General features: G+C 35.7%; 2 protein-coding genes across 17 annotated transcripts in view; one reads left to right on the top strand and one right to left on the bottom strand.

Annotated features, from left to right (window-relative positions):
* The window catches only part of rdx (BTB/POZ and MATH domain-containing protein rdx), a 308,082-nt gene extending 302,747 nt beyond the window's left edge, over positions 1 to 5,335 (top strand). For all 13 annotated transcript variants that reach the window (XM_089632370.1, XM_089632367.1, XM_089632369.1 and 10 more), the window contains 3 exons: positions 1,579 to 2,158; positions 2,430 to 2,608; positions 3,252 to 5,335. In XM_089632370.1, coding sequence (XP_089488496.1) covers positions 1,579 to 2,158; positions 2,430 to 2,608; positions 3,252 to 3,548 — 1,056 coding nt within the window. In that variant the 3' untranslated portion in view covers positions 3,549 to 5,335. The remainder of the gene's footprint in view (positions 1 to 1,578; positions 2,159 to 2,429; positions 2,609 to 3,251) is intronic.
* Positions 5,336 to 8,563: 3,228 nt separating this feature from the next.
* On the bottom strand, positions 8,564 to 25,785 carry LOC149422925 (uncharacterized). 4 transcript variants are annotated; one of them, XM_089632376.1, is made up of 7 exons: positions 24,664 to 24,807; positions 24,398 to 24,458; positions 20,063 to 20,209; positions 18,546 to 18,654; positions 18,331 to 18,456; positions 13,221 to 13,410; positions 8,564 to 10,239 (listed from the first exon to the last, which is right to left on the bottom strand). In XM_089632376.1, the coding sequence occupies exons 3-7, from the start codon at positions 20,181 to 20,183 to the stop codon at positions 10,078 to 10,080; spliced, it is 708 nt and encodes a 235-aa protein (XP_089488502.1). In that variant the 5' UTR covers positions 20,184 to 20,209; positions 24,398 to 24,458; positions 24,664 to 24,807; the 3' UTR covers positions 8,564 to 10,077. The 4 variants fall into 4 exon arrangements, with proteins under 4 accessions (XP_089488502.1, XP_089488501.1, XP_089488503.1 ...); XM_089632375.1 differs by lacking the exons at positions 24,398 to 24,458; positions 24,664 to 24,807 and adding an exon at positions 24,877 to 25,785; XM_089632377.1 differs by lacking the exon at positions 24,398 to 24,458 and having other exon boundaries at positions 24,664 to 24,803.
* Positions 25,786 to 25,804: the final 19 nt, after the last annotated feature.

Here is a 25,804-nt window from a genome sequence, read left to right as displayed (position 1 = left end):
TACCTATCTTTCCGCAATCTGCAATCATTAGCCAGTGGCCAATCTTTCACACTTTTTTGGCGTGGCTGAATCAGCACGATTAGCACTAAATCTTTATCGTGAAATCCTCTCGAGTCAGTACAGCAATATAAATATGAACTAAGTGGGAGACCTCAATGAAGCATTATTTGAGATCGTTTGCCTTCGGTGGGTGGATAACTGTATGTACCCCATTGTTGTATGATCTCAAATGGTCTGATCAAGGAAACAATGAGCACGATTTGATGTTACTTCCGCATTGCGATTATATTTATTAATTTATTGATATCTGCATTGATGGGTCTGCGATATTTAAAATATATGATCGGGTCTTTGAAATTTTCTTTTGGGTATTTTTTGTGGGGTGGGATGCTATATGGAAGATACTTAATATGCCCACATTGGGTGCCGTTTCCAATAAGGAATTCTAGTCATTTTTTTATTATGAATGTTCACCTTCTATCTTAAATACCATTGCATTTTATTTTTTTATAAATGTTGATAATTTTCAAAGTTTGAAACGTTTACGATCGAAACTGATGGGGTATGCGTGACGTCATGCGTATCTCGGTTTTGTCGGTTAACAGTAAGGTCAATCCCACTCGGATCGGTATGAAATCAACAAATTCCAATTTAAATATTTAACAAGGTTTCCAAAAAAACATGAATGCTTTAGAAATATTTTGTATACCACAGCGGTAACCCGTGTGTGAATCTACGCAGTGAAACTTGGCACAAAATAGGCGCAAACCCGTGAGGTAGCTGTTTAAGTGCTGTCAGAACCCACCGACCAATCACATGGCATTTGAGGTCTCACGGTTTTAATCAATTTTAAATGATGATTTATTAATTCTACATATACAGGGTGTATCGGCACTAACCCGACAAACTTTAACCAGCTATTCCTTAGCACATTTGGAGTAAAAAATGTTATGGGCACTTTGCTGTCCGGTAGCATTTTTTTTTCAATTAAAAACAAAAAAAATTTCCACACTACATCACTGTCATTGGCATTGCTTTTCGTGTTCAACAGCTGTTATAAGCAAGTATGTCGAAAAGCGTCTTAGCTCTTTCGCACACACTAAATAATAATAGTTAAAAATGAGACGAATGGTGCCGTGCCATTTCGTTGTGTTTGTAAAAGTGCGCCAATATAGGTACACACGTGCATTATTCAACGGAATTCGAATAAAATATTGCCAGATGGGTTTTCAAACTTTGACAAAGGATAAAACAGTGGTGACATGTGGTGAAAATATGAATAATAAATTTTTTATTAAAAAAAAACGTTACCGGACAGCAAAGTGCACATAAGATTTTTTACTCCAAATATGCTAAGGAATAGCTGGTTAAAGTTTGTCGGGTACGTGCCGATACACCCTGTATAATAAAACTTGTATATTCAGAATCAGCATTTGTTGATCTATATGAGTATGTGTTAGTAATTAGTGTGATGTATGTTTACACTGTGCTTTAGTACTTAGCGCCAAAACCCCTTGCCGATGTATGCCTATCTCCTTTCCTAAAATGTATATTCTAATGATTGCTCTCTGTTTGCAGGTGAAAGTGGTGAAGTTCAGCTACATGTGGACGATCAACAACTTCAGCTTCTGCCGGGAGGAGATGGGCGAGGTGCTGAAGTCGTCGACCTTCTCCGCTGGCGCCAGCGACAAGCTCAAGTGGTGCTTGCGGGTCAACCCCAAAGGTCTGGATGAGGAGAGCAAGGATTACTTGTCCCTCTACCTGCTACTCGTCTCCTGCAACAAGTCCGAAGTGCGCGCCAAGTTCAAGTTCTCCATCCTCAACGCCAAGCGAGAAGAGACCAAAGCTATGGAGTCACAGCGGGCGTACCGATTCGTGCAAGGAAAGGACTGGGGATTCAAGAAGTTCATCAGACGGGACTTCTTACTGGACGAAGCTAACGGACTCCTGCCAGAAGACAAGCTGACAATATTCTGCGAAGTCTCGGTGGTAGCAGATAGTATAAACATCAGCGGACAATCCAATGTTGTACAGTTCAAGGTTCCCGAGTGCCGGCTGTCGGATGACCTGGGAGTCTTATTTGACAATGAACGCTTCTCTGACGTCACCCTGGCCGTCGGCGGTAGAGAATTTCAAGCGCATAAAGCAATTTTAGCTGGTGAGTACCCCCTTTTTTTACTTGGGAGATCTTCTCAATTTCAATTCATAAAATAAAGTGCCATGAATACAAACTTAAGTAAATAAATTTTTTTAACTTGCAGAAACAAACTAATTTGGTAAATCAACTAAAATTTTACCCGCTCTTCGTAATTTGTAAAATTAATATTTTAATAATTTGTATAGCCCCGTTTCGGTGAAAAAATAACCCCAAGGCTCTGGGCCACTTCTGACATGCTTGTATAATAATTTAGTTATTTATCTATTTACAGCACGCAGTCCTGTGTTTGCAGCAATGTTTGAACATGAAATGGAGGAACGCAAAAGGAATCGTGTAGACATTACGGACGTGGACCATGAAGTACTAAGAGAAATGCTTCGTTTCATATATACGGGACGAGCACCAAACCTTGACAAAATGGCGGATGATTTACTTGCTGCCGCCGATAAGGTTATTATTTTATTGCTTACAAATTATTTTGATTAAACTTTCTGTTTTTATGTAGTTAGTGTGCCAGATCACTCAAATGGGGCACTTTTGAGATTATAAATATAAAAATAACATACTTAAAGTGAACACCCCTACGTAGTGATCGCTACGCGGCTATCGCACTTGCTCTAGTTTATGCCAAAGCTAAAATGAGAGGGATAGGTATATTCCTCAGTGAAGAATAAAGAAATGGAATCCGCCTCCACGCTATTAAGCTTTATAATTCACTTCCTACACCATTTAAAACCTCTACACTTGCACCATTAATTCATATACTTATAAGGAACTTGTTGCAATCCTTCTAGTTATATATGTATAAATATTTTAAATATATTATTATGTCTTTTACTGTGACATAAACTTTGTACTTTTTTTTAATTAAGATTTTTTTATACCTATTATGTTTTTAAATATGAAAAATTTATAATATTATATTGTTAATTTAAGTCTTCCTCGTTAAAGTTAATCATCTTACCCCTCTAAAATAATGAAAAAATATAGTTATGGGTTGAATTCTTACCGCAACCCTATAGTATATTTAAATGGTTTATTTCATGCCATTAATTTGATGTACTAATTTGTGTGTTTTTGTTTTAATTTGTAGTATGCTCTGGAGAGGTTAAAAGTGATGTGCGAAGAAGCACTATGCATGAACCTCTCGGTGGACACCGCTGCAGAGACTCTGATCCTTGCGGATCTCCACTCGGCAGACCAGTTGAAAGCGCAGACCATAGATTTTATAAATACAAGCCACGCCACAGACGTTATGGACACTGCGGGTTGGAAGAACATGATCTGCAGCCACCCGCACCTGATCGCAGAGGCATTCAGGGCACTGGCCACGCAGCAGCAGCAGATCCCGCCCATTGGGCCCCCACGCAAGAGGGTCAAGCAGGCGTGAGCCCTGCCCAACTAGCGTCGGGGCCCCAACACAGATATGGTTTAGTGAATTTTCCAATTGACTCGTGGATCGGCCCGCCTCCTCCGTTGGCCCGGCCGATCTAGAAGGTGGAGATATGTGTTCAGTGTGAAATAAACAAAAGACTTTTACGAACTGCGATAGCACGTTTGTTTCGCTCGTACGATTAACTATAGACGCAAATAGTACGGTATAATTATCGAGTAAATTTAATGGTAATAATGTTACGTTAGCTAATTATAATGATTGTAGAATCTCGCAAATCCCACCAGACCGTGTATGTGAACCCTAGCCGTGGATTAGTAAGAGCTGATCCCTTATGTGTTACAAACAAACTAATTAGTTAAACAGTGAGACCAAATTTTCATAATGTATATTAAAAAATGTGCCAAGTCTCTTGAGCAAAACTTTGGTAGAAGTATACATATTTGTTTTTTCATTTTTATTTGTGCAAAAGTTTGGATCGTTTTCAGAAAATGACCAAGCAGATATATTATGTATAATTTGTTTGTCATTTAATTAAAATACTTAAAAAAAAAACATTTTCGGCGTCAAAATACATATAGATATTGTTTCTTATGTCACATACACTTTGAAGCACTATTTAATCTATTCCAGTTGGCAAAGTTCATGTCATGAACGACTATGTGATATGTGGAACTTTTTGGTTGCATTTTAAGTTCCTTGGTCTTATGATTTAGTTGTTTTGATTTCTCTGTAATTTTCTTAATGAATCAAACGGCCTGGGAGTTTTCCCACCCCTGTCCATCAGAAGGGCCACTGGTTATTATATTGATCTCTGTGTTGAATTTATTATAGAGTTAAGGGTCCTCACACACCACAGTGTATGTCGATGTGAGGCGACCCTTTACTTAGTTACTTTAGTTACTGTATTAGAAGATTCATGTTCGTTTCATTATTTTGCTTATGTTGTTTTACTTTGCTTTCTTTTCATTGTAAGTTGTCCGCAATGTTATGTCTGTAATTAGACATTTGTTTGGTTCACTTTATGTTTGGCCGACGTTGCTGGTAGATGGAGCGCATCCTCAAGGCTTGTACTTGTGTTCTGCAACTCCAGCACAATCATACAATAACTATAATATGATATGATGTGACTACTCGGCTCCGCAGTGGCTAGCAGGCGGCCGCTGCTCACGTCTCTTTCAAATGTTACTCTGTATATATTACGTAGACAGATATCAGATCAGGATGAATAAAATGTTGTAAATAATAATATGTGTTTGCCACGTTTTTCACTAATTCAACAAAGCTTGGAAACTTTTCATTTCACTAGTGTATCACAGAAATATGTTTTTCTCTTTCCGCAGAGTGGAGTGACATTTTGACGAAAACATTTGCAAAAAACGTTAAAATTTTTATGACAGAAAATCATAATCATCGAATGGTTACAACAAAGTTATTATCGCGTAAGAGTATTTGCAGTCATGTTAGCTCTCCTTGTTAAATGTTATTGTAAAATAAGCCATAATGTTCTGTGATAAAAGTAATAAAAATATGTCTCATCTCGCATAGTGTTCTACTCTGTATCATAAACTGCATTTAACTGGGAGTCAAGTTAGCAGGAGTGTGGGGGCGGGGCAGAGATGTGTGACATCCTCCTCTAACCCTCACACGCGCGCTAGGAGTAAAGAGGAAAGAAATATTATGTGTACTTTTATTTTATGATCACTGAACTTAATACAGCATCACACTTTTCATTTTATTTACATTGCATCATCCATAAATAAAAATACATCATACAATTTCAATTTGGTTTTATTATTATTTCCTACTGAATAAAATATCTAATCATTGAAGACAATAATAGGAAAAATGAAAAATAATCTGTCGCATCTGGAATTGAAGCCTTGCCGGGGCTTATGTTGCATCACTGAGCTAATTCGACCCTATCCCCTTCCGTCATACTTAACTGTATCATACTTCAACTCAACTACCGACCTTGTGGAGTTAATATAAAAAAATAAAAAATAAATATTTTCTTAATGCATATTTTTATTGACTGCTATCTTTATGTGTGATTTCCATTTTTATTTTAATGTGTGACTTTCATTAATGGATTTAGGAACACAGGGCTGCCTATCTACAAAAACGCAGTTTTAATATAAACGCAAATAAAGATTGGAATGTTCAAATGCCCAACTGATATGCCCAATTTTATATCTTAAACGGCTGTATGTAGGAGCTTCGTACCACTAATAAATATAATTATGGCATTACCGAAACCAAGCTTAACACAAAACACCAGTTTTTGTTTCTGTGATCCCAAGTCCCCGATTTGACTTCTACAAGTCTAGGATAAATATATTTTTATTTTTGGAATAGCTTAATGAGTAAAATTTTAAAATTTAATATTTAATCATTGAAGACAATATTAGTGACTCTAAAATTTGTCAAAAAGATCAGAAAAAGATTTGGTTGCATGTAGGAACTGAACGCAGGGCCTCAGCTTTGCCGGAGCTGTGCTCTAAAATATCTATTTACAACCTTCAAAGAGTCAGTCACTTTGTGAAATAATGAACTACATATTTACAACAAGCTCACTCCTTTAAAAGCGGTACATCACAAGACAGCTTGTTGATGTGTATAGAGCGCTTCTTGAATAGAACTGTGTAGGTTTATGTATCGTGTATGTATTACATATATGTATCTCCCATCATTTACAAATTTACCAATTACTTAACCTCTGGAACACTGTTCATGCACCAGTGACGTGAATTTTTTCCTGCCGACAAACCGTTCATGCGCTGCGGGCATTGGAATTTCGCCCTAGCTGGGATTTTTTGATATGCGACTTAAACCTGTATGCCATGAGAAAATGCATAATTTTTTTTTAAAGAATCGCTTGCACTTGAAACACTTTCTTTTTTTTTTTCATATGAAGCAATTACTTTGTGGTTAGACATTATATTTATAATTAAATCAAGCACTTTGTCTTTAACCACGAGTTTTTATTATTTTTCACGTCAACCGATTTCGCTTAGATCAAGCTTCATCAGGATATAAATAATAACTTACGGGGACAATGAAATGGCACCTAATCGTGATTTGGAGATAAATATGAGACTTTAAAAGGTAATTAATTTGAAATTGTTGTATGAAAATATATTTTGCATTTGGAAAGGTCAAATAGAAATAAAATATTATTATAGTGTAGCTAATAACCTAGAGAGATATAAAAAAATATATAAAAAACTTTTGAAATTGTGAATACCAGACATTAGTCCCAGTTCCTCACAATCTCGGAGCCTGTGGAACTATGGCATCCCCAACTGGAGTAGGTGTAGGTAAGTAATGAGAGCAAAGGGAGTGGAAAATTTGTTATAATTTTCAAAAAGACACGGAAACGCGTCGCAGATGTTTTTATTTTACATGGTATCCCCAGGAGAAGGGAGTGGAATATGAATTATTACATTCACAAAGATACAGAAAAAGTGCAGCAAGCAAATTTTTTCTACGTCTGGGGGCAAATCATTAAATTCTATCGATTTTTATTTTTTGTAAAGTCTGTATCCCAACAATATTTAGATGGAAATCTTTCAGTATTTTCTGAAATGGAAATCTTTTAGTATTGTTGAAAAGGCAAGCCTTCAAAACATATCAGCTTAATCGGCTAATAGCCGAGTGGTCAAATGCGACGAATTCGCACCCAGGCGTTGCTAGTTGAATTTAATGCTAACTAAGTTCTCATTCATTGCACAAGCAACGTTTTCTGCTCATATAATATTTATATTTATTTATTTTTTTTGCATCGTTTTGGCACCTAGTTGCTACTTTATGGAGAATTTGATGCACCTATTGATTTCAGAGTCCTGTGTCCTCAATGTGTACTTAATGAATTTATTTCCTATCGCGGCCTCCCATGCGCAGTTAATCTTCGCCCCCCAGGCATGAGTTCCGGGGGCCCTGGGCTCGTGCCCAGTGTGCCCATAGGGTAAAGATAGAACTTCAGGGGGGACTTCAGTATTTCAGCATTTGCTGAAATGCTGACCGTTCAATCCGCCCCTGCTACTATTTTATGTACCTGACAACTGATGGAACTACGTATTGTTTCTCTACTTTATGTACTTGACAACTGGTGGCAATACGTATTGTTTCACTTTTTTGGTATTAAGTCAATTTATGCTTCCTCCTCTTTGTTGAGTCAAAGTTACTATAAACCTTACTCGGCTAAACTTCAATTTAAGACTATTTGTGATTTTTCAAGGGTCTGCACTAGTTTACTTACTAAAATCACAGTTTTTGGAGCCTATTAGTAAACACACACCAACTATGAGGCAACACAGGTGACATAGGTTTTCCAAATGCTCTGGAACAAGTAAAATTACTGCAATAATATTTTTAAATAACATTTTTTAATAATACAGGAGAATATCATGACACAAGATCGAATCATGTTCAAAATTGCAACTAATTTTCTGGAAAAGCAAAAATAATGGCTTTATCCCGCAATGTAGGGAGGTTAATGCAATCCCAGAAATTTCTTTAGCCTGTGACAGACCACGCTATAAGCGCGATTTATTTTCGTGGCATGGCCTATTTCAGCGTATCGCTCGCCATACATTTGCATCGGTAGTGTATGGCGAGAGGTATGCTGAAATATACTATGATGATGCGTGTAGCGTAATGTAACGCCTACAGATTTGTAGCCTACAATTCAGCATTTGAAATTAAGGTCACCTTGACCATTTTGGTTTAGTAAATAAAATAATACTAATTTCTAGAGTCTGCTTTTTAGCTTCTCCAAAGAAATTAAAATGATAAAATGTCAATTTTTTTCTTCTACATCTTTGCAAATGGGTCACTAACCTATGTCCAGAGATGTGCAAAATGGGTACCCAAAACCATTTGAAATGCAAAATGGAAATGGGTCAAAAATTTTCCATTTGAAAATGTAAAATGGTTTTTAGAAAAGCATTTCAAATGCAAAATGCAAAATATCTATTTTCAAAATGCATTGAAAATGCAAAATGGTTTCTCAGGTCAAACAATCAAAATAATTATAGAATTTTTAAACAATTTTGTCATTTAATAATGGACATCAATGTAGAACAAACATATAACATGATGGTAAATCCAAAAACACCACGACTACGGATTATGAAACCACAAAAAATTTGCGCGGGATTAATGTTGCCAACGTAAAAACATAGAAACTGCTATCTAACATTTAATATTACAGCGTCATGGCCCCATGTTCAGTATTTGAATCAGTATTTTTTGTAACAATTATTTTATAGGCAATAATTATTAGCCTGAAACACTCATCCACATTGAAAAATCTCCTGATAAAAGATACATGACGCCAACGGGACATGAACCCGTGTCCTTTCGATTTCCGGTCGACAGCTCTGACCACTGAGCTATGGCGGCTTATCTCTTATCCGCGAAATAATTCAATATATACTAGTGTTTCATTCAACAATTACTGCTTGTTACATTTTTTCACCTGAAACAACCAACTTTATTTTGGTTTGGCTTTATTATAGTTGGCGTCATGTATCTTTTATCAGGAGATTTTTCAATGTGGATGAGTGTTTCAGGCTAATAATTATTGATTATAAAATAATTGTTACCCTTTGTGCTACGCATAAAAAATCTTGTCGTAAACATTAGTTTACCAAAAAAAAAAAAATTAGTATTTTTTGTAATGGTATCACTCAATTGCCAGGGCTTCTACCAGGGAGCAACTTGACAAATGTAAATTATCTCACATAGCAAGGTTGAGGACCGACTGATATTTGGGGCTTATGAAAAAAAGATGAGTGGAGATAGTAGGAAGAATGTTGCAAAAAAGCATTTAAAATGGAAAATGCATTGAGAAAAGCATTTGAAATGCAAAATGGTTTTTAGAAAAGCATTTAAAATGCAAAATGTAAAATACCTATTTTGCATTTTGCATTTCATTTGAAATGGATTTATTTGAAATAAAGTATATCTCTGCCTATGTCTAATGTTAACGAGTTGAGAATGGGTTGAATAACGACACTGCTGCGATAAACAATAGTATAATGCACCTTGACACTAAAATAGCAGTTACAAATCATTATAAGGTCAAACTTCATTCCTTGAAATGAAATTTTAGAAATTCAATAAACTGGGAGCGGGAATATTCCAACTTTGTACAAAATGTTATGTATTTGCCTTCAAAAAAATTAAGCTATTCAATTATTTCAAAAAAGAAAGATTAACATTCACGGGTTATAATTTAATAACCTGACAATAATCGAATTCTCCCCACTACCGTCATAAAAAAGCGAAAATTGATGCTCGTGCTATGTTGGAGGACTTGGGTGCGATCTCGACCCCTTGGACCACAGATACGAATGTTACACTGGTTGGATTCCATTTCAAGATTATCTCTGATTCATTCAAGTCATTTATTTGTATTTATAATAACAATATTAATAATATTTAATGTATACTATGTGGTGATAAATAAAAATAACATCTCTTAAATCTACTTTGTATATAAATAAAACTATAAGTATTTCTATATGTGAAGAGTAGTAGAAACAATGTCCGTATCTTTGATTTCATGGTTTTCTGCTTCAACTTTGAAGTTTTCTTCTAAAGATGAGAAACTGATAGGTGCTGAAGTATCTTCACTGACCACTGTATTGTATTCTGGTGGCGGCAAACTCAGGTCTCCTTCCTGCAAAATCAACAAAATAGAAGCATATTTATTTTTATCCAAGCGTGGCGAACAATGCAGGTCAATTTTTTTTTTTTTTTTTAAATGTTAAATGGGGGACAATTTTGTCTAAGAATTCATCTATCCATTTAGAATGAGACGCTCAAGGAGATGTTGAACTGAAGGAGAATCGAAATCTTCGAATCATAGACCAAACTTCCGAAATTGAAGTGTTCGGAGATACTGAACTGCAGAAGTTGTACCACCCGGATCATTTTTTTGTATATAAGATAATTCTCCATCGTCATGTTGTAACGGTAGGAAAGAGATTTGTCTTTCCGAATTCTTACTACCTTGGAACATTCCTCATCCCACCGGGGAGTTGTAGGGAGTTTTTTAAGAAGTTTAGTTTTAGGGGGAGGATTTGATTTATTTATTACAGTTATGAGCTTTGATTTGAAGTATTGATAGTTTTTGACATAGAATATATCGGTGGCCAGGAATTTTAGTAGGAAATTCTCCGTATGCGAGTTAAATTCGTCCCATTTGGTGTGTTTTCCTATAATCTTAGTCAAAAAATGGGACTTGTCTGATTGGAAAGAAGTTTGATAAGTGATGGTGATCGGGAAATGATCACTCGAGCAAGGGTCGGGAAATATAATCAGGAAATGGCCTAATATGAAGAAAGGAGGACTTAGTTGAAGAACAATTAGGAAACATGTTTGTTTATTAAAGTGAGCCGTGGGAGGGAGATAGACAGAAATTTAGCTGCAACCATTTGGAAGTCAGCATTGGGGGGCTTGATCTTATTTATTGGAAAAATGGTAGGGATTTTTTTTATAGTCTAGGTTTGTTAGAAATATGTAGCACTTCGGCATTAAAAATTAAAAATTAAGAACTATGTAGGGCGTGGTCTTGAGTGAGCTTGGGCCCAGCGCTCACTCAGGAGTGGCGCTTGGTACTGGTAGGCTGTAGTCACCACCGTGTTGGCGGAGGCCATTAGCCGCATCCTGGCTCCAGTGACCCGGTGTCTCATCAGGCCGGCAAATCCATTCAGTCCTAATTTCATGAACATAACTGCTGTATCTTCTGTATCCAAATATGATTCTACCGGCGTCATTATATTGGATTCGAAGTCGTTCCATCGAGCAAGTTCGGTAGTGACACCATGACACATATGTATACAGGCCAGTACAGAATGCATTGAACAGTGTTTTTTTAACAATATTGCTGCATTTGAAAAATCTGCAGGCAGTCATTTTAGACACTATGCTTAGGCTTCTCTTTTGTCGTTCGATATCGCCATCATCGATAGGTCTTGATTAATAGTGCCCCAAGTATTTTACGTTTGTACATATATTTATTCTTGCCTCGTTAAGGTGTACGGGGAACATCTTACTCGTATCTGGATTTTTCCATGGTGAAACGCAATCAATTTCGTCTTCTTCGGGTTGTACATCATATTGTACAGTTTTCCATATTCTTCACATTATTGCATTATGCATTGTTCGAATGCGATCCATTAGTTGGTGACCGAGAGCTTGAGCGGTTCTTATCTACCGCTACCGGTATGGTGACCTTCAATGTGTTCAAGGACGGCGATGTGTTTACGTCTTGATTTGGAATATAGTTATGAATTTTTATTTTCAGTACATTCCTTAGGAGAGCCATTTCAGAGCACAACACTTCCAGATCGCTCCGTTTGGACATTTGCTACTGAATTGTGGTTAGTTCACCCTTTAATGCCATGATATCTTTTAGGAGACATGTGACGTCTACGTGATCAAAATTGAAAGACGGTAGTTTGTGTAGATCAGAGGTTCCCAAAGTGGTCTATGTCAGTGAGAAAAAAATTTGGGGGTCCACGAGATTCAAATGGGTGTACATACGAGCGGACCCCCATTTACCTCAAGTCAACATTTAGGAGTTCCGTAAATGACACAATAGACCTAACACAAATATAATAGACTGAGAAATTACTTATTTGATATTTGTATGTTTATATTTCGTAAAGTTGTTCATTGAGGTATATAAATAGAGTCTATGTTCTTTTTCTCGTCAGAATTAATATATTCAAGCAAAACCTTGCACATTGGAAGCTGCGAATTTTCCTAGTTCCCAACTTGTTTTTGAAAAAGGTCCAGGGTAATAATGACGTACAACATTTAGATGTACTTCACACAGACTTCAAAACTAAGTTTGAGGACATTTTGACTGTGGAAATGGAATGTTGAAGAATCGGATATCATATGACAAGAAGAACTGATCGGAATAAGCGCTAATAAAGAACTTAAGGGGCAGTTCTGTAGGGCTAGGTACAGAAAGAAATTCCCGTTGCTTATCCTGCTCCATTTTCATTTGGTGTAATACCTCACAAGGGTGCCCCTGTCTGCACAATGTAAAGACAGAGGAACTATATCGCCACCCGGTTGTTGGGCAGGCAAGGGAAGGGAATCTTTTTACTGAAAAAATAAATGATTATCACATGGGACGTTAATAGTTTTAGGAAAATTCAATATTCGGCAGGCAAAGGGGGTCTACGGAAAAAAATTTTTTTGGCAAGTGGTCTACGGGGCAAAAAAGTTTGGGAAACTCTGGTGTAGATTCTGAGCCACAAAGGTTGGTAGAGCTTCATTCTCTGTTTCCTTCAGTATTTTAATAATTTCATATAAATTCTTGCACTTCTTACTTTCGCCTTTCCTAATAATCCTACGCTCAACTGTTTCACTGCACAGAATGTCTTTCGCAGCCTCCACTTTGTCTTCTGCGAAATGATTCAAGCATATTTGGATGGCGGTTAGTTTGTCTAAGACATCGATTTTGTTATGAAGAAACGTTAGAAGTTCATTAATAATAAATTTATCACTTTTTTTCGTATTATCCATATTGTTTTCGTAAGCGGTGGCAGCATATTCAATTCGATCCTGCGCACAAGCAGATCCGATCCTGCGCACAAGCAGACTGAATGGAAAGCCAAATTAAATAAAAAGGTTTGTTCTTACAAAAGAAGCATTGACGTATCCTGAGTTGTTGACGAGGTGGTAGGGCGGAGGGGTATCGGAGGGGAGCGGCAAGGCACGGCAGTAGGGCGGGGGCACGTCCCGCATGCGCTCCGCCACGGCCCGCTGCATAGAGCCCCCCGAACCCGTGCTGCCGGTACTGGTTCGGCCCAGCGCCCTCTGTCCGCTGCGCCTAAATATCATATTAAAATACTTGATCAACATTATTTTCTTTTTTTTACCAGCAGAAACAGAAATGTGTAATCAGGACCTAAACCCGCTACCAGAAGCTCATAGTTTTTGAGTAGGTACATTATAAAATCACAAACATTTTACTGAGTCAAGAGCATTAAAGATTCCGGTATCGTCTTTGATCCCAAACTAACGTTCTCAGACTCTCCATATCACGGCTCACTCCAGCTTGATACAAACTCCTGGGGTTTATCATTTGAAAATCTTAACTGTTTAATGACCCAAATGCATGATAGCCATGTTCGATGGCATTATAAGAAGTAAGCTGGAGTATGATAGCGGTGTATGGACTCCGCACCAGTATGTCTATATTTCACGACACATTGAACTTATCCGAGGTTTATGCACCATATGGACTTACTTGAGGCAACAAATAAATTTAACCTAGAACCAGACGTTCCACAAATCTTGCAATACTTAGATTTATTCTAACGCATAACTATACTGAAAACCCATTCCTCTTGGAATGTTATAACTTTTTACGTTCCTGAAAACTTCAGCTGTAGTCTTCACCACAACTTGTTTAAGATACCACACAGCAGAACAGATGTTCTAGCAAAGCATATCATGAGAATAGGAGTGGTGACTGAAATTTACAAAACAGTGGATATATTTCATTACTCTAAAACTTTTTATATAACTATCTTGCCAAATATAAAAAATGTCAAAATAAGAAATCTTGTACTCAATCTGTTGTTCAGTAAATAAAAAATAAAACATTCTTAAATATCCATATTGCATTGGTGGTTAATAATTTGTATAAACGCATATAAACAAATGTGCCTACAGAATGCATATTTTATCACACACATAATTATAATTATATATGTATATATATTAAACTAACATGTAACAATATTCTGTGAGGCAGCGGGTGCCGAATACATAGATACACACAACGTACTCTTACTCTGTCGGCCGTGCTGCAGGCAAATGCAGATTTGGCTAGGTCTATTATGTTTTTTTTTAAGTGGAGAGATTTTCGTGCTTGAACTAATAAAGCTGTTTCGGAGGAACCAAGGACTTTTGGTGAATCTTCTAAGCAAGCCATTTTGAAGGGTTTCCAGTCTCTTAGTGTTACTTGTGCCCCAAATTGGTGCAGAGTAGGTCAAGATGGGTTGTATTTTTGATTTGTAAAAGAGTATATAGTAGATTCGGAAGTAGCGCCATCTTTTGTCGATACTTTCTACACACATTAATCAAAATAGTAATGGTAATATTGATATTAACCCGGACATAAAATTGGAAAAATGAAAATGATTGACTGCCATAATATAATACCATATTATGAATACGAACCAAATTCATTTTTAGAAAACGAATTTTATTAAATATATTATGATAAAACTATACTAACAGACCGAACGATTAGTCATAATAGACCCGATATAGTTTTACATGACAAAATTAAAAAAATAACTTATATCATTGATGTCGCTATTCCAATTTCCTGTAATATTCCAAAATCTGCTAATGAAAAAATAAGAAAATACACAGATTTAGAAAATGAGATAAAAAGAATTTGGCATTCTCTATAAAAATATTACCATTTGTTATTTCGGCTACTGGCATTATACCTAGCTCTCTCATTAAAAATTTAGGAGTATTAGATCTATCAAAAAATTTATATATAAAAATGCAAAAATCAGTCATTTTAAATACATGTAGGATTACGAAAGATTTTTTAAATATTTATGTTGGGGGATCAGTAGGATTTATAGGCCCTGTTAGAAGTTCTACCGAGCCGAACCCTCTGATATGGAAATATCTGGAGTCGGTGAATTATTTTCCCATTTGATCTCTGGTGAGTTGACGTGTTGTTCTTGTATTTATTTTGCTTATATAATGCACTTGCATAGTGTGGATTGACTAGATGATCATTTGTGGAAAAGTGTGTGGAAGGGTTTGGTTTTTTCTATGGGGAAGATTTAACCCGGACATAAAGTCGGAAAATAAATTTAAATTAATTATATGGTAGATGCCGTAGTGTACCTTGTTGTAGAGAGTAAATATAATTGTTTTTTAGACATAATTATTATTTTTACTCAGCAATTTTTTGCTACCAAAAAAAAAAATTATGACTTGTAGCAGTATTTATTACAAAAAGGGTGCTGCCTAAGTCAACCAATTATTATTATTATTTATTGTCATAGATTAATGACCAATAACGGGTTAGATTATTTTTCCAAAACTTCCCGTAATTACTTTGAAACTTTAAATTCGAAGTAGCTACCTTTCAGTAAAAAAATAATATAAATATAACATTATATACCTAACAGTCTCAGATCACAGAGCGTAGCGTGCAGAACAGGCGTTGGAACTTGAAACAATGCTATAGAACTTTACCGACATACCAAATATTATACCAATACTGGCGATACTAAATATTTCGTAATATCAGATATCGTGACGAAAACTATACCTACAAACATCAATATTCCAGTGATATCAATATCATAATACTATTTGATAAGAATAAAACACATTTACCTCTGTAGGACGTAAGACCCATAGCAAGGGAACATCGGCTCTCTGATATAACACTTAGAAATCTTTGGCATTCAACAAAATATGTTTATCTCTTTCACTCCTGTAGTGCCCATACTGCCCATGGCATTTGGCGGAGGAGCATCGGCTCTCTCACGTCCATACTCAGATCGGTCAGTATTACACAGTATTCAGTAACGCTGATATCTGAAGATTTTGTATTTAAAAAAACCATTATTTGGCAGAATCATAATATTTTCACAGTAAGGAATAGTAATTAGGCTTAGGCCTACTTACATCAGCCTTGGATTCTTTTCTGATATCCATATTCTTACACATACTATTGTACCGTGGTATATATTATTATTATTGAATGACCAGGCAGCATTCTGCCAATGCGCTCATATCTGATTTCACAAAAAGTTTAAGTGTAATTGAGTTGTTTTAATTTTAAATAAGTTAATCCTTTCTTATCTCTAAATAGAGGAGATAGGAATCTAATTGGTTTAAATTTTAGTAGAATTAATGCATATGGTTTTATAGTTATTTTAGCCTAAACACCCAAAGGACCTAATTTCGACTGCATTCTGTCTAATTTCATCCTTCCTCCTTTAGATCAAAGCCTCGTTGTCATTCGTCATGATTGGTTTCACTACTCCATTACATAATATAACATTATTAAGCACTTTAATAATTTAATTTAATGCTTGTTTCATCATTTTTATTCAGAAACCAACAGTGTCATAAAACATTTACATACTAAATTAATTTGATGTATTACTTTTAGAGACGTGAAACGAAAAAATAGTTTCCAATGTTGTACGTCCAATTAGTCTGATTTGGCCTCCAACGTTCCCAACGCTCTAACGCTGAATGCCCGGACATTGCACAATCCGGTCTACGCGCACCGATTATCGCATTCTAATAGTCGAACACTTTTCAACGAGATATTAGTATTCAATCTATAAGCACCTCTAATTTTATAGCTCTATGTCTAAATACAATAAATTATTATTGTAGTAAGCATATTACTGTCGCAAATACAATCTTAAATTGCAGAAAATACTAGTCAAACATTTTTATTGTCTTACACAGTCTTACATAATTTCAAGTGCTGGGACCTTGATCCTTCCAGGAAAAGGAAGAGTAAAGTGGATGAAGCTTATGCTAAAAGGTAAGTAGTAAGTACAAGCATTCCTCCATTCTTTGGTGGCTTATTAGGGGTGCCAGGGTTCATGGGGTGAGGTTTATCTTAGCGAATGCGTTTGTCCACCTGCTGTGTGGAGGGCAAGATCGGGAGAGACTGGTTGAGGGAGACCTTTTGACCTCTTCTGCTGGACTCTCTCAACCCCATCACCTTGCACCGCAGTGGGAGGGATGGATTCATATGTCCGTCACCCCTCGACATAATGCTGCCCAGATTCCGACCCACCCCTCATACATTTTTACTTCCTAGAACTTCCTCTTTTTCCTTTACCTCAAAAGAACCTCCATATACATTCCCCAAAGATAACATTGGTCCTGAGGGAATTTTTTTTCTCAGGGCCTCCTGTGTGGAGTTAATGTAAAAAAAAATTGTACCGATTCAAAATCAATTTACTTAAAATGATGTGTTTTATAAACCAAGCCTCAATATTATTATCAGGTATTTTACAGGTATGCACTTATGTCATGTTTTCTGAAAACAGTGTGACTTGTCTTTTTATGGCATATTTTGCCAACTCAGAAATTGGCTTTAATCCTATAGTTTTAAATCCTTATCTTTTACATTGCAAACAGCAAATATATTGGCAGGCTTGATTAAATGAGGAACGTATTAGATATTAGTATGGTGTTTTGTTTTACTGAAGTTTAATGTGAACCGTGCAAAAAATACAAATCACTTCAATTAATAAAAAAATTGAATTATGGAGGTTTTTTTTCATGAGCCTTCTGGCGTCTAGCTTTGGACATAAGCGGCTTCATTTATCTCCAGTTTTGCCGACTACTGGCAATTCTACGTGGTCAAGGAGTTAAGCTCTCGACTAGCAAATAACCTGACAATATTTGAAAATCTTCTACTACCACCAAAGTAAGCGGAAAATGTTGCTTGTGTTGTAATGGAGGACTTAGCCAGCAAATTGGAACATGCTCTCAGTATTGCCCTGGTGTAAGACCACCTGTCAGAATCGAAACATTGCTTGAAATGGCTTAAGCCGTGTTTGTTGACCAGATATGACAAGCCAGGTACTTCCCAAACTCGCCGGAAGATCAATTCAGGTCAGCCCATCTGATATGTGGGCGACCTCTACTTCTCTTTCTCATCTAACACAATCTAATGAAATTTGAATCACAGAAGACACTTTGTACATTATAGGAAAGAAATGAAAATTACCCATAGTTTGTATTGGTACATATCTTCCAAAAAAGTACCAGTATTGCAATTAAACCAATAGTTAACCCCGCCGACATAGCCACCTGTGTCACGATTGTCATAGTATCTTGGTCGCCCGTGTTTCTCCTAAAATAAAACATAATTCTAAATTAATTACAATGATTAACAAAGACACATTTGATAACACCTTTGATAAAACTAGTTAAAATAAATACCTGCAAGAAAATTTTCCATCCTCAGTGCATGATTGACATTTATTTTCATAGCAAAATAAATTAAGAGAGTCGGAATTACAGCAGTTATCATTACACGGATCATCAAGACCTAGAAAATAGAAGTTTTGTGAATTTAAACAAATGTGTAGTACTCCTGAATTACACTGTGGCGGAAGGCTATGGGTCGAGAGATCAGTTGGAGTGTTTAAACGGTCTTCTCAAACTGGCCTCTCTCGATCTGGCACGCCACGCAGCTGGTGGGAACACACCTCACCCGATGAACACGGTCACCCCTGCTTAATCACCAAACGTAGCGAACCACCTAGCAAGTGACCTATGGCAGAGGTGTTGTCGTCAGCACTTGTGTTCCATGATGAGTGCCAGTGTGGTGAGCGACCACAGATATATGAATTCTGTAGACCGGGTATCTCAAATCTCATTCTCGCAACAGACAAATATAGATGGTATAAATCTAAAATACGTACACATTTATCTACTGCCCACTTACATCAAACGAAAGTACCCGGCGGCGGGTGGTGCATGCCTCGATTTCTCTTCTATACTCTATGGCATTTTTTCCATGTGTAAAAGTACCCAATCACAAAGAGGGTACTTACTCTCAACCCAATCACTTCACCAGTGGGTCGTGAGCGACTCGTGTAAAATGATCGATTGACCCAGCACTAATGGGAAGCATCCTTTGGTGGAGATGAGTGAACTTTTCCCAGCGCAGAAAGCATTAGTCACTGGCAGCCAGAGAATGAATTAGAAAGTGTGCTGAGCGCCCAACGGTTTTCCAAAATATCATACCTGTAACTGTGAAGTGCTTATGGCATCCACCCTTAAAGTCTGCTGGATCTTGTGTATGGTTTGCACTCGGGCATCGCCAAGTTTTTGGTAAAACTTGATGCAATATCGCTGCTTGAAGTGTTCTGTCATTTCACAATCATTGAAAATCTGAGAGGCCCTCAATACACTTTCTCACTCATAGGCCGACTGCCAGCGAGTAACGCTTTCTGCAGATGGGATTAAATTCACAAAAGTGCATGGATGTCCACAACACATCTCCACCGAAGTACAACTCCTGTGCTTCATTTGTTTACAAAGGGAAAATAATGGTCCAATCCTATTTGAATAGATCAAGTATGTTACTTAATTAATCTCAAAAACATTAAAATACATACAATTAATGATGTTGCATTAATTCTTATATCAAAAAGAGTGGTAGATACTCTCAGTATCGCCCTGGTAAAAGATCACTTTTCAGAATAGAATCGTTGCTCAAACTGGCTTTAGCCATGTTTGGTGACCAGATCTGAATAGCCAAACCCTCCATTTTCTCCCCACTTCTTTCAGCTTGACAATATACCTCAAATTGGGGATGGACCCCCTTCGCACCTAACACATGTGCACTATACCATTGATATAAAAACTCATCAGGAATTTTCACACTCAGCGTATTTTTATCAATAAATAAAATAAAAAATGATGTAAGAAAATTAGAATAATATTGGTACCTGAGCATCTGATGCACTTCGTAGCATTGCTGTTGAATTCGTAATTTGATTTGCAAGCGCATCGTTTGTCCACACATAAAGTATTTTTAATTGTGCATTTTATATTATCATCACATGGCATTGTATAATTATTATTGTTTTGAATATCTGCAATTAATAAAGGTTTAGGTCATCTTAAAACGCCATACATAGTTTCGAAACCAATGTATACAGGGTATATCGGCACGTACCCGACAAACTTTAACCAGCTATTCCTTAGCTTAGGAGTAAAAAATGTTATCGGCACTTTGCTGTCCGGTAACATTTTTTTTTAATAAAAAATTTATCATTCATATTTTCACCACATGTCACCACTGTTTTATCCTTTGTCACAGTTTGAAAACCCATCTGGCAATATTTTATTCGAGTTTTGTTGAATAATATACGTACGTACCTACATTGGCGCGCTTTTACAATCACAACGAAATGGCATGGCACCATTCGTCTCATTTTTAACTATTATTATTTAGTGTGTATGAAAGAGCAAAGACGCTTTTTGACACACTTGCTAATAAGATTAACAGCTGTTGAATACGAGAAACAATGCCAATGACAGTGACGGAGTGTGGATTTTTTTATAATTTTTTGTTTTTAATTGAAAAAAAATGTTACCGGACAGCAAAGTGCCCATAACATTTTTTACTCCAAATGTGCTAAGGAAAAGCTGGTTAAAGTTTGTCAGGTACGTGCCGATACACCTTGTATATTCATATATAATACATAATATGAGTGTCGACTTGCAATCCGCTTTGGAAATTTCTGCTGATTCTGATAAATTCACAAAAATTGCTTAAAGTAAATTGAAAATATGTAAATAAATTATTAATATTTTTTGTTAAATATCAAAAGAATTATGTATAATTATTTTGCTATTTGACATTAACAGATTTCCGAAAAATTCCAGAGCGGGTTTTGCAAGTCGACGACTCACTGCCGACAAACTGCTTTGGCAGTTGAGGTTAGCAGGTGTTTATATTGAAGAATATATATAATTCAATTTCTGCACTGCTTTACTGTCTAGAACATTCTGGAGGAGGCCCACCACCTCCCCGCCCTGTTTTAGGTACTGATACTGGTACCCCTTCAGAGCTCTCGCAAGGACGCTAATTTTTTTTTTGATAAAACGAGTCTACATATAAGATTACAAAACAAGACCTCAAAAATGTCCATGCATATTGTCTAGAACAGTGATATCAGCCTTTTTAGACAGTGGGCTTAATGAATGCTTTTGATTTTGATTCTGAAATATTAAAGAACATAGAACTAGTAAAAGCCGAATGGGCATCTAAATAAATAATTATGACTTGTGGGCCGCAGGTTGCTCATCATTGCTCTATTTAATGTTCACTGAAAGTTAAAAAAATTTTGAAATTTGAAAAATGTTAAAATATTAAAGTTATTGAGGTAGATAAAATAATTCTTTATTATCAATTTTTGTGTTGAATGAAGGAGGTAATTTTTAAGTCACTCTTCGAAATTAACTTCAGGATGTTTTATCATGGCAGATTCTAAATTTTGTACATATTCCTTAGAAAGAATTTCTAGTGCTAGCAGAGTTCGATAAATATTTTGAAAACAAAAAAAATCTTATGCACATAATTAAATTTTTTTATCTTGGCCTTCTCTCTGCGACTCATTGTTTTATCATTTCCTTTGATAACAAAAAACAATAGCATTATGAAATAGGGTGACAATGAATGTTTCCAAACAGTTTACACAAATTAAATGTTTTCGCACCAATGTGAGGTTTATTTTTTAATAATTTCGGATTTCGGCTTTCTCCCTTCTATGGCATGCTTAGCCATCGATTAATGAGTAAGAATAGAAGGAAAACGATTTGAAATTTAGATAAAGGCTTGACAAAAGTAGGATATTTGATTATCGTGGGATAACATTTGACCTAGATCACAATAAGCACAATCTAGTAAAGTAAATTTAATAAAGGAGAGAAAGAAAAGTCTAGCTATAGGAAGAGAAAACAGATGGGATAACTCTTAACACACTTCGGACGGGAAAGGTAGTTCTACCCGTTTGGTCGATTGATGCTTAAGGCCGGAAAGGGTAGTTTTACCTTTTACGCCGGCCTCAATTCAATGGCAGAAAAGATGGAATTATTCAATGTTATTACATAATTATTATATACCAATCTCTTTGTAAAGGTCACAACTATATGTACATAATTATCGAATCGTAATCAAATTCTTTTTAAAATTTATTTTCGTGCCTTTCGTTTATATCGGTATTTCAACAAAAGGATAGTTTATTATTTGTTAGTGAAATAGTTCAATTCCTGGAATGAGGATTTTTATGACCGTGAAACTCGATTCGAATCTCTTTCTCCGTTCCGCACCCACTCAACTCCTATGTGCAAGCGAGCGAGAAATGTCGGGCGTATTTAAAGAAAGCAGGTATGGGCAAATACCGATAGGCGGACCGTAATAAACATATTACAAGGTTAATTAAGTTGCATTTCAAATAATATTCGATTTTCGTTTAGTACTTTTATAGCTTGGGTATGCTGAGTTACTATGTAGAAATTTTTATTATTTTCGAAGGTATAGCGATTTAAAACAAATTAAAGAAATTTGCACGGGATCTTCATTTTCGCCCGGACTCAGCACAGCAATAGTGCAAAAAAAACCCGGCCGAAATGTCTTAATAATAATAACATGGCATTTAATAGCGCAGTTTAGTGTCATTTCACTTCAAAAGCGCTTCATTATAACAAACTTACAAACGGTTATATTGTATATGGTATATTTGCAGAACCTTCCAGAGCGGAAGATACTTTCAGTATCGCCCTGGTGTAAGACCAGCATTCAGAATTGAAACGTTGCTTGAAATGGCTTTGGCCGTATTTGGTGACCAAATCTAAATAGCCAGTTACTTCCCCATTTATATATGGTTATATACGGTCATGTTCTTAAAATTATTCCTACAGTGTGTCTTATCCAATACAGATCTAATATTATAACACTAAATATACTGTTTATACAAAGTGATGACAAATCTTAGAATAAAAATAACAGCAGGACAAAACAAGAATATTAAAACATAATATAAAACAGGAGGCAGTTTGTTCTCAGAAATGAGAACCTTCTGAGAACACATTTTAAAAAGGTACAATAAGGAGACAACCGAAACCAAACAATTACCAGAAGTTTTAGAATATGGCTTATTATAAAATATTGAAAAGAAATTAAGATTTATGAATGGTATGATTTTTTAAATAATTTTGTTTTTAAGGCTCGTTTAAATTCTGGAGATTAGTAAGAGCTGAGGGAAGTCTATTCCAGATGAGCGAGCCTGTTACACGAAAAGAACTGAGGATTCCTTTAGTTTTGCTGATATAAAATAAATCACCCCCCCCGAAGTTGGCGCACTTTACCTCCGGATATATTATTTTCAAATGGGACCCTTGTTTTCGACCAGTTGAAGTGTGTTAATAATTATTATTGTAAACCCGCTGAGCTGAATTAATAGAATGAAGATACGTTACAGAGATAAATGCATAACTAGGTCCACTGGACATACTGTTAGTGGGTCATTTATATACCTATTTCATTTGTACAGACATATTCTTTGAACGGCAATTCTTTTCATAAGCGGTGCTACATTTTCTGTTCGATCTTGATCATGTCGTAAATTTTTATAGTGTCATTGAAAATAAGTTCTTCTCTATTCTATGGCTAAAACTGTTGATGGGAGTTTACCCAGGATTTCAAAAATTAATGAGAGTAAGCCACAAAATTATTTTGCAGATATTATAGAATTCAATAATAAAAAAAATAAACCTGTAAAAAACGAAGTCCTTTTACTATAATAATACATCAATTTTTATTAATGGATTATTTAAAATACTTTTTTTTTAATGAGGATTGAAACTTCCTCCCCAGGGACTGGGTCTTAACTGCTGTAAACTTTTATTTTATTTGTTTTTATTGAGGATTGATCTATTCTCTCTAGGGGCTGGAGTCAACCGCGCTAACAACTGAATAAGCTCAAATCCCAATCGTGTAGGGCTGACATTTTTTTATGTATTATCTGCTGTAATGTCATCTCATTTCAGAGAAATGTGTATATGTTCGCGTTTGTATGCGTGATTGCCACCAAAAGTTGTTAGAATGCATTATCATTTACAACGAGTCTATCTGTCGAGTTTCAGCTCAATCAGATGTCGGGATATGGGTTAATTTCCATTTCATTCATTCATTCACGAAAACAAAATACAAATAGATATATTTTAAAAGGACGTAGTATGAACAGAATATTTTGATAAATAATACACAATCTCACTAAAAAAACAGGATATGTGGTCAACATGTCTGGCATTAAATTCCAAATATGTATTATAGATCTGTAATAAAAGAATATCAATATATCACTTTATTATCTATAGATATACGGCACTATGATTACATCTGTGACAAACACTTCTAGCACTGTGTACTGTGTACACAACAGATCTATCAATGCGCAACCAACATTGACAGTGAAAAAAATACAAAGGGATCCACGTGATAATTTCATCGATTATTTGTAAACATGTAACTTTTACATACGATAAACAGGATTTAAGAAGAGAAATATATTTATATATGCGAGAGTATAATATTATATATTCAATGTTGATAATGCCCCATGTTAAGCATGTAGCAAACTGACGGTAGAAAGCGATATTGTTATAACTCTTGATAAGAAACCAAGTCGTAAAATACACACAAAAAAGAAACATTAATTACAGTTCATACACAAGAATCGTATTAAGTACACACCTTTTGTAGACCAAGCTTTATCAGAGTGAATAGAATCCGAAAATGCCACAGGTGAATAACTCACTAGGAAAACAATGATCAGATGTTTGAAACACATTTTATAAATTTATTTACATATCTACACAACACAATTATGTTAAGAAAATGAATAGAAAACGGATATTAATAAGTTTTTTCAACACATTAAAGTAGGACTTCACAACATTTTGACGCGACATTTGTCAATAATGCATATCACCTGCCGCAGGTAAGATAAGTGAAAGATTATCTTTTATTAAAGAAAATGAACCAATGGAATCGGTGGTTTTCATAGGGAAATTAGCAAACAGATAAGAGATGATAAATTATGTTATCATGGTAATGCTAGGTATGATCTATCGACTTAAACAAACGTTCAAACTATCTATTATTTACGACCAAATACCGGTGCAAATGAGTCACATGATTGCTCCATAGATGGCAATAGTGCTTGTTATTTAGCATCTCAAGTTTGGACACTTTGGTGATTTGTTTAACATTTTCATTTCATAGTCAAACATTTGAATTTGTGGTCCCTTTTCATTGACCTTCATTTATGCTCGCAGACATTTTTACGTTAGTATTTGTAAGACACCATTAACCAGTAGAACGCTGATGGGTGAAAATGCAAGCATTCTAATATGACCCTTATTAGAAAAATTTTGACATTAATGCTTCAAAAAATGTATGAAAAACAAAATCAGCATCATCTGGGCTAATAAAACGTTAGGTTCCATTAATATTTTTGTTTTATGCTCTGGCCTTCAACAGGTTAATATTGATTTAAGCGCTTACCACCTAATACGTTGCACAATTATTATTCTACTGTTGTTTTCACTTTCCACACTAAATGGTTGTTATTTATTAAATTTCAGCATTGATTAAAAAATTATTTAAAGTCAATCAACCC

This window comes from Hesperophylax consimilis, chromosome 6 (genome assembly GCF_061612785.1).
Source record: "Hesperophylax consimilis isolate HC1 chromosome 6, BYU_Hcon_1.0, whole genome shotgun sequence".
Classification (NCBI taxonomy): domain Eukaryota; kingdom Metazoa; phylum Arthropoda; class Insecta; order Trichoptera; family Limnephilidae; genus Hesperophylax; species Hesperophylax consimilis.
The sequence above is the reverse complement of the archived record's forward strand: the minus strand, read 5'-3'. Positions and strand labels throughout refer to the sequence as shown.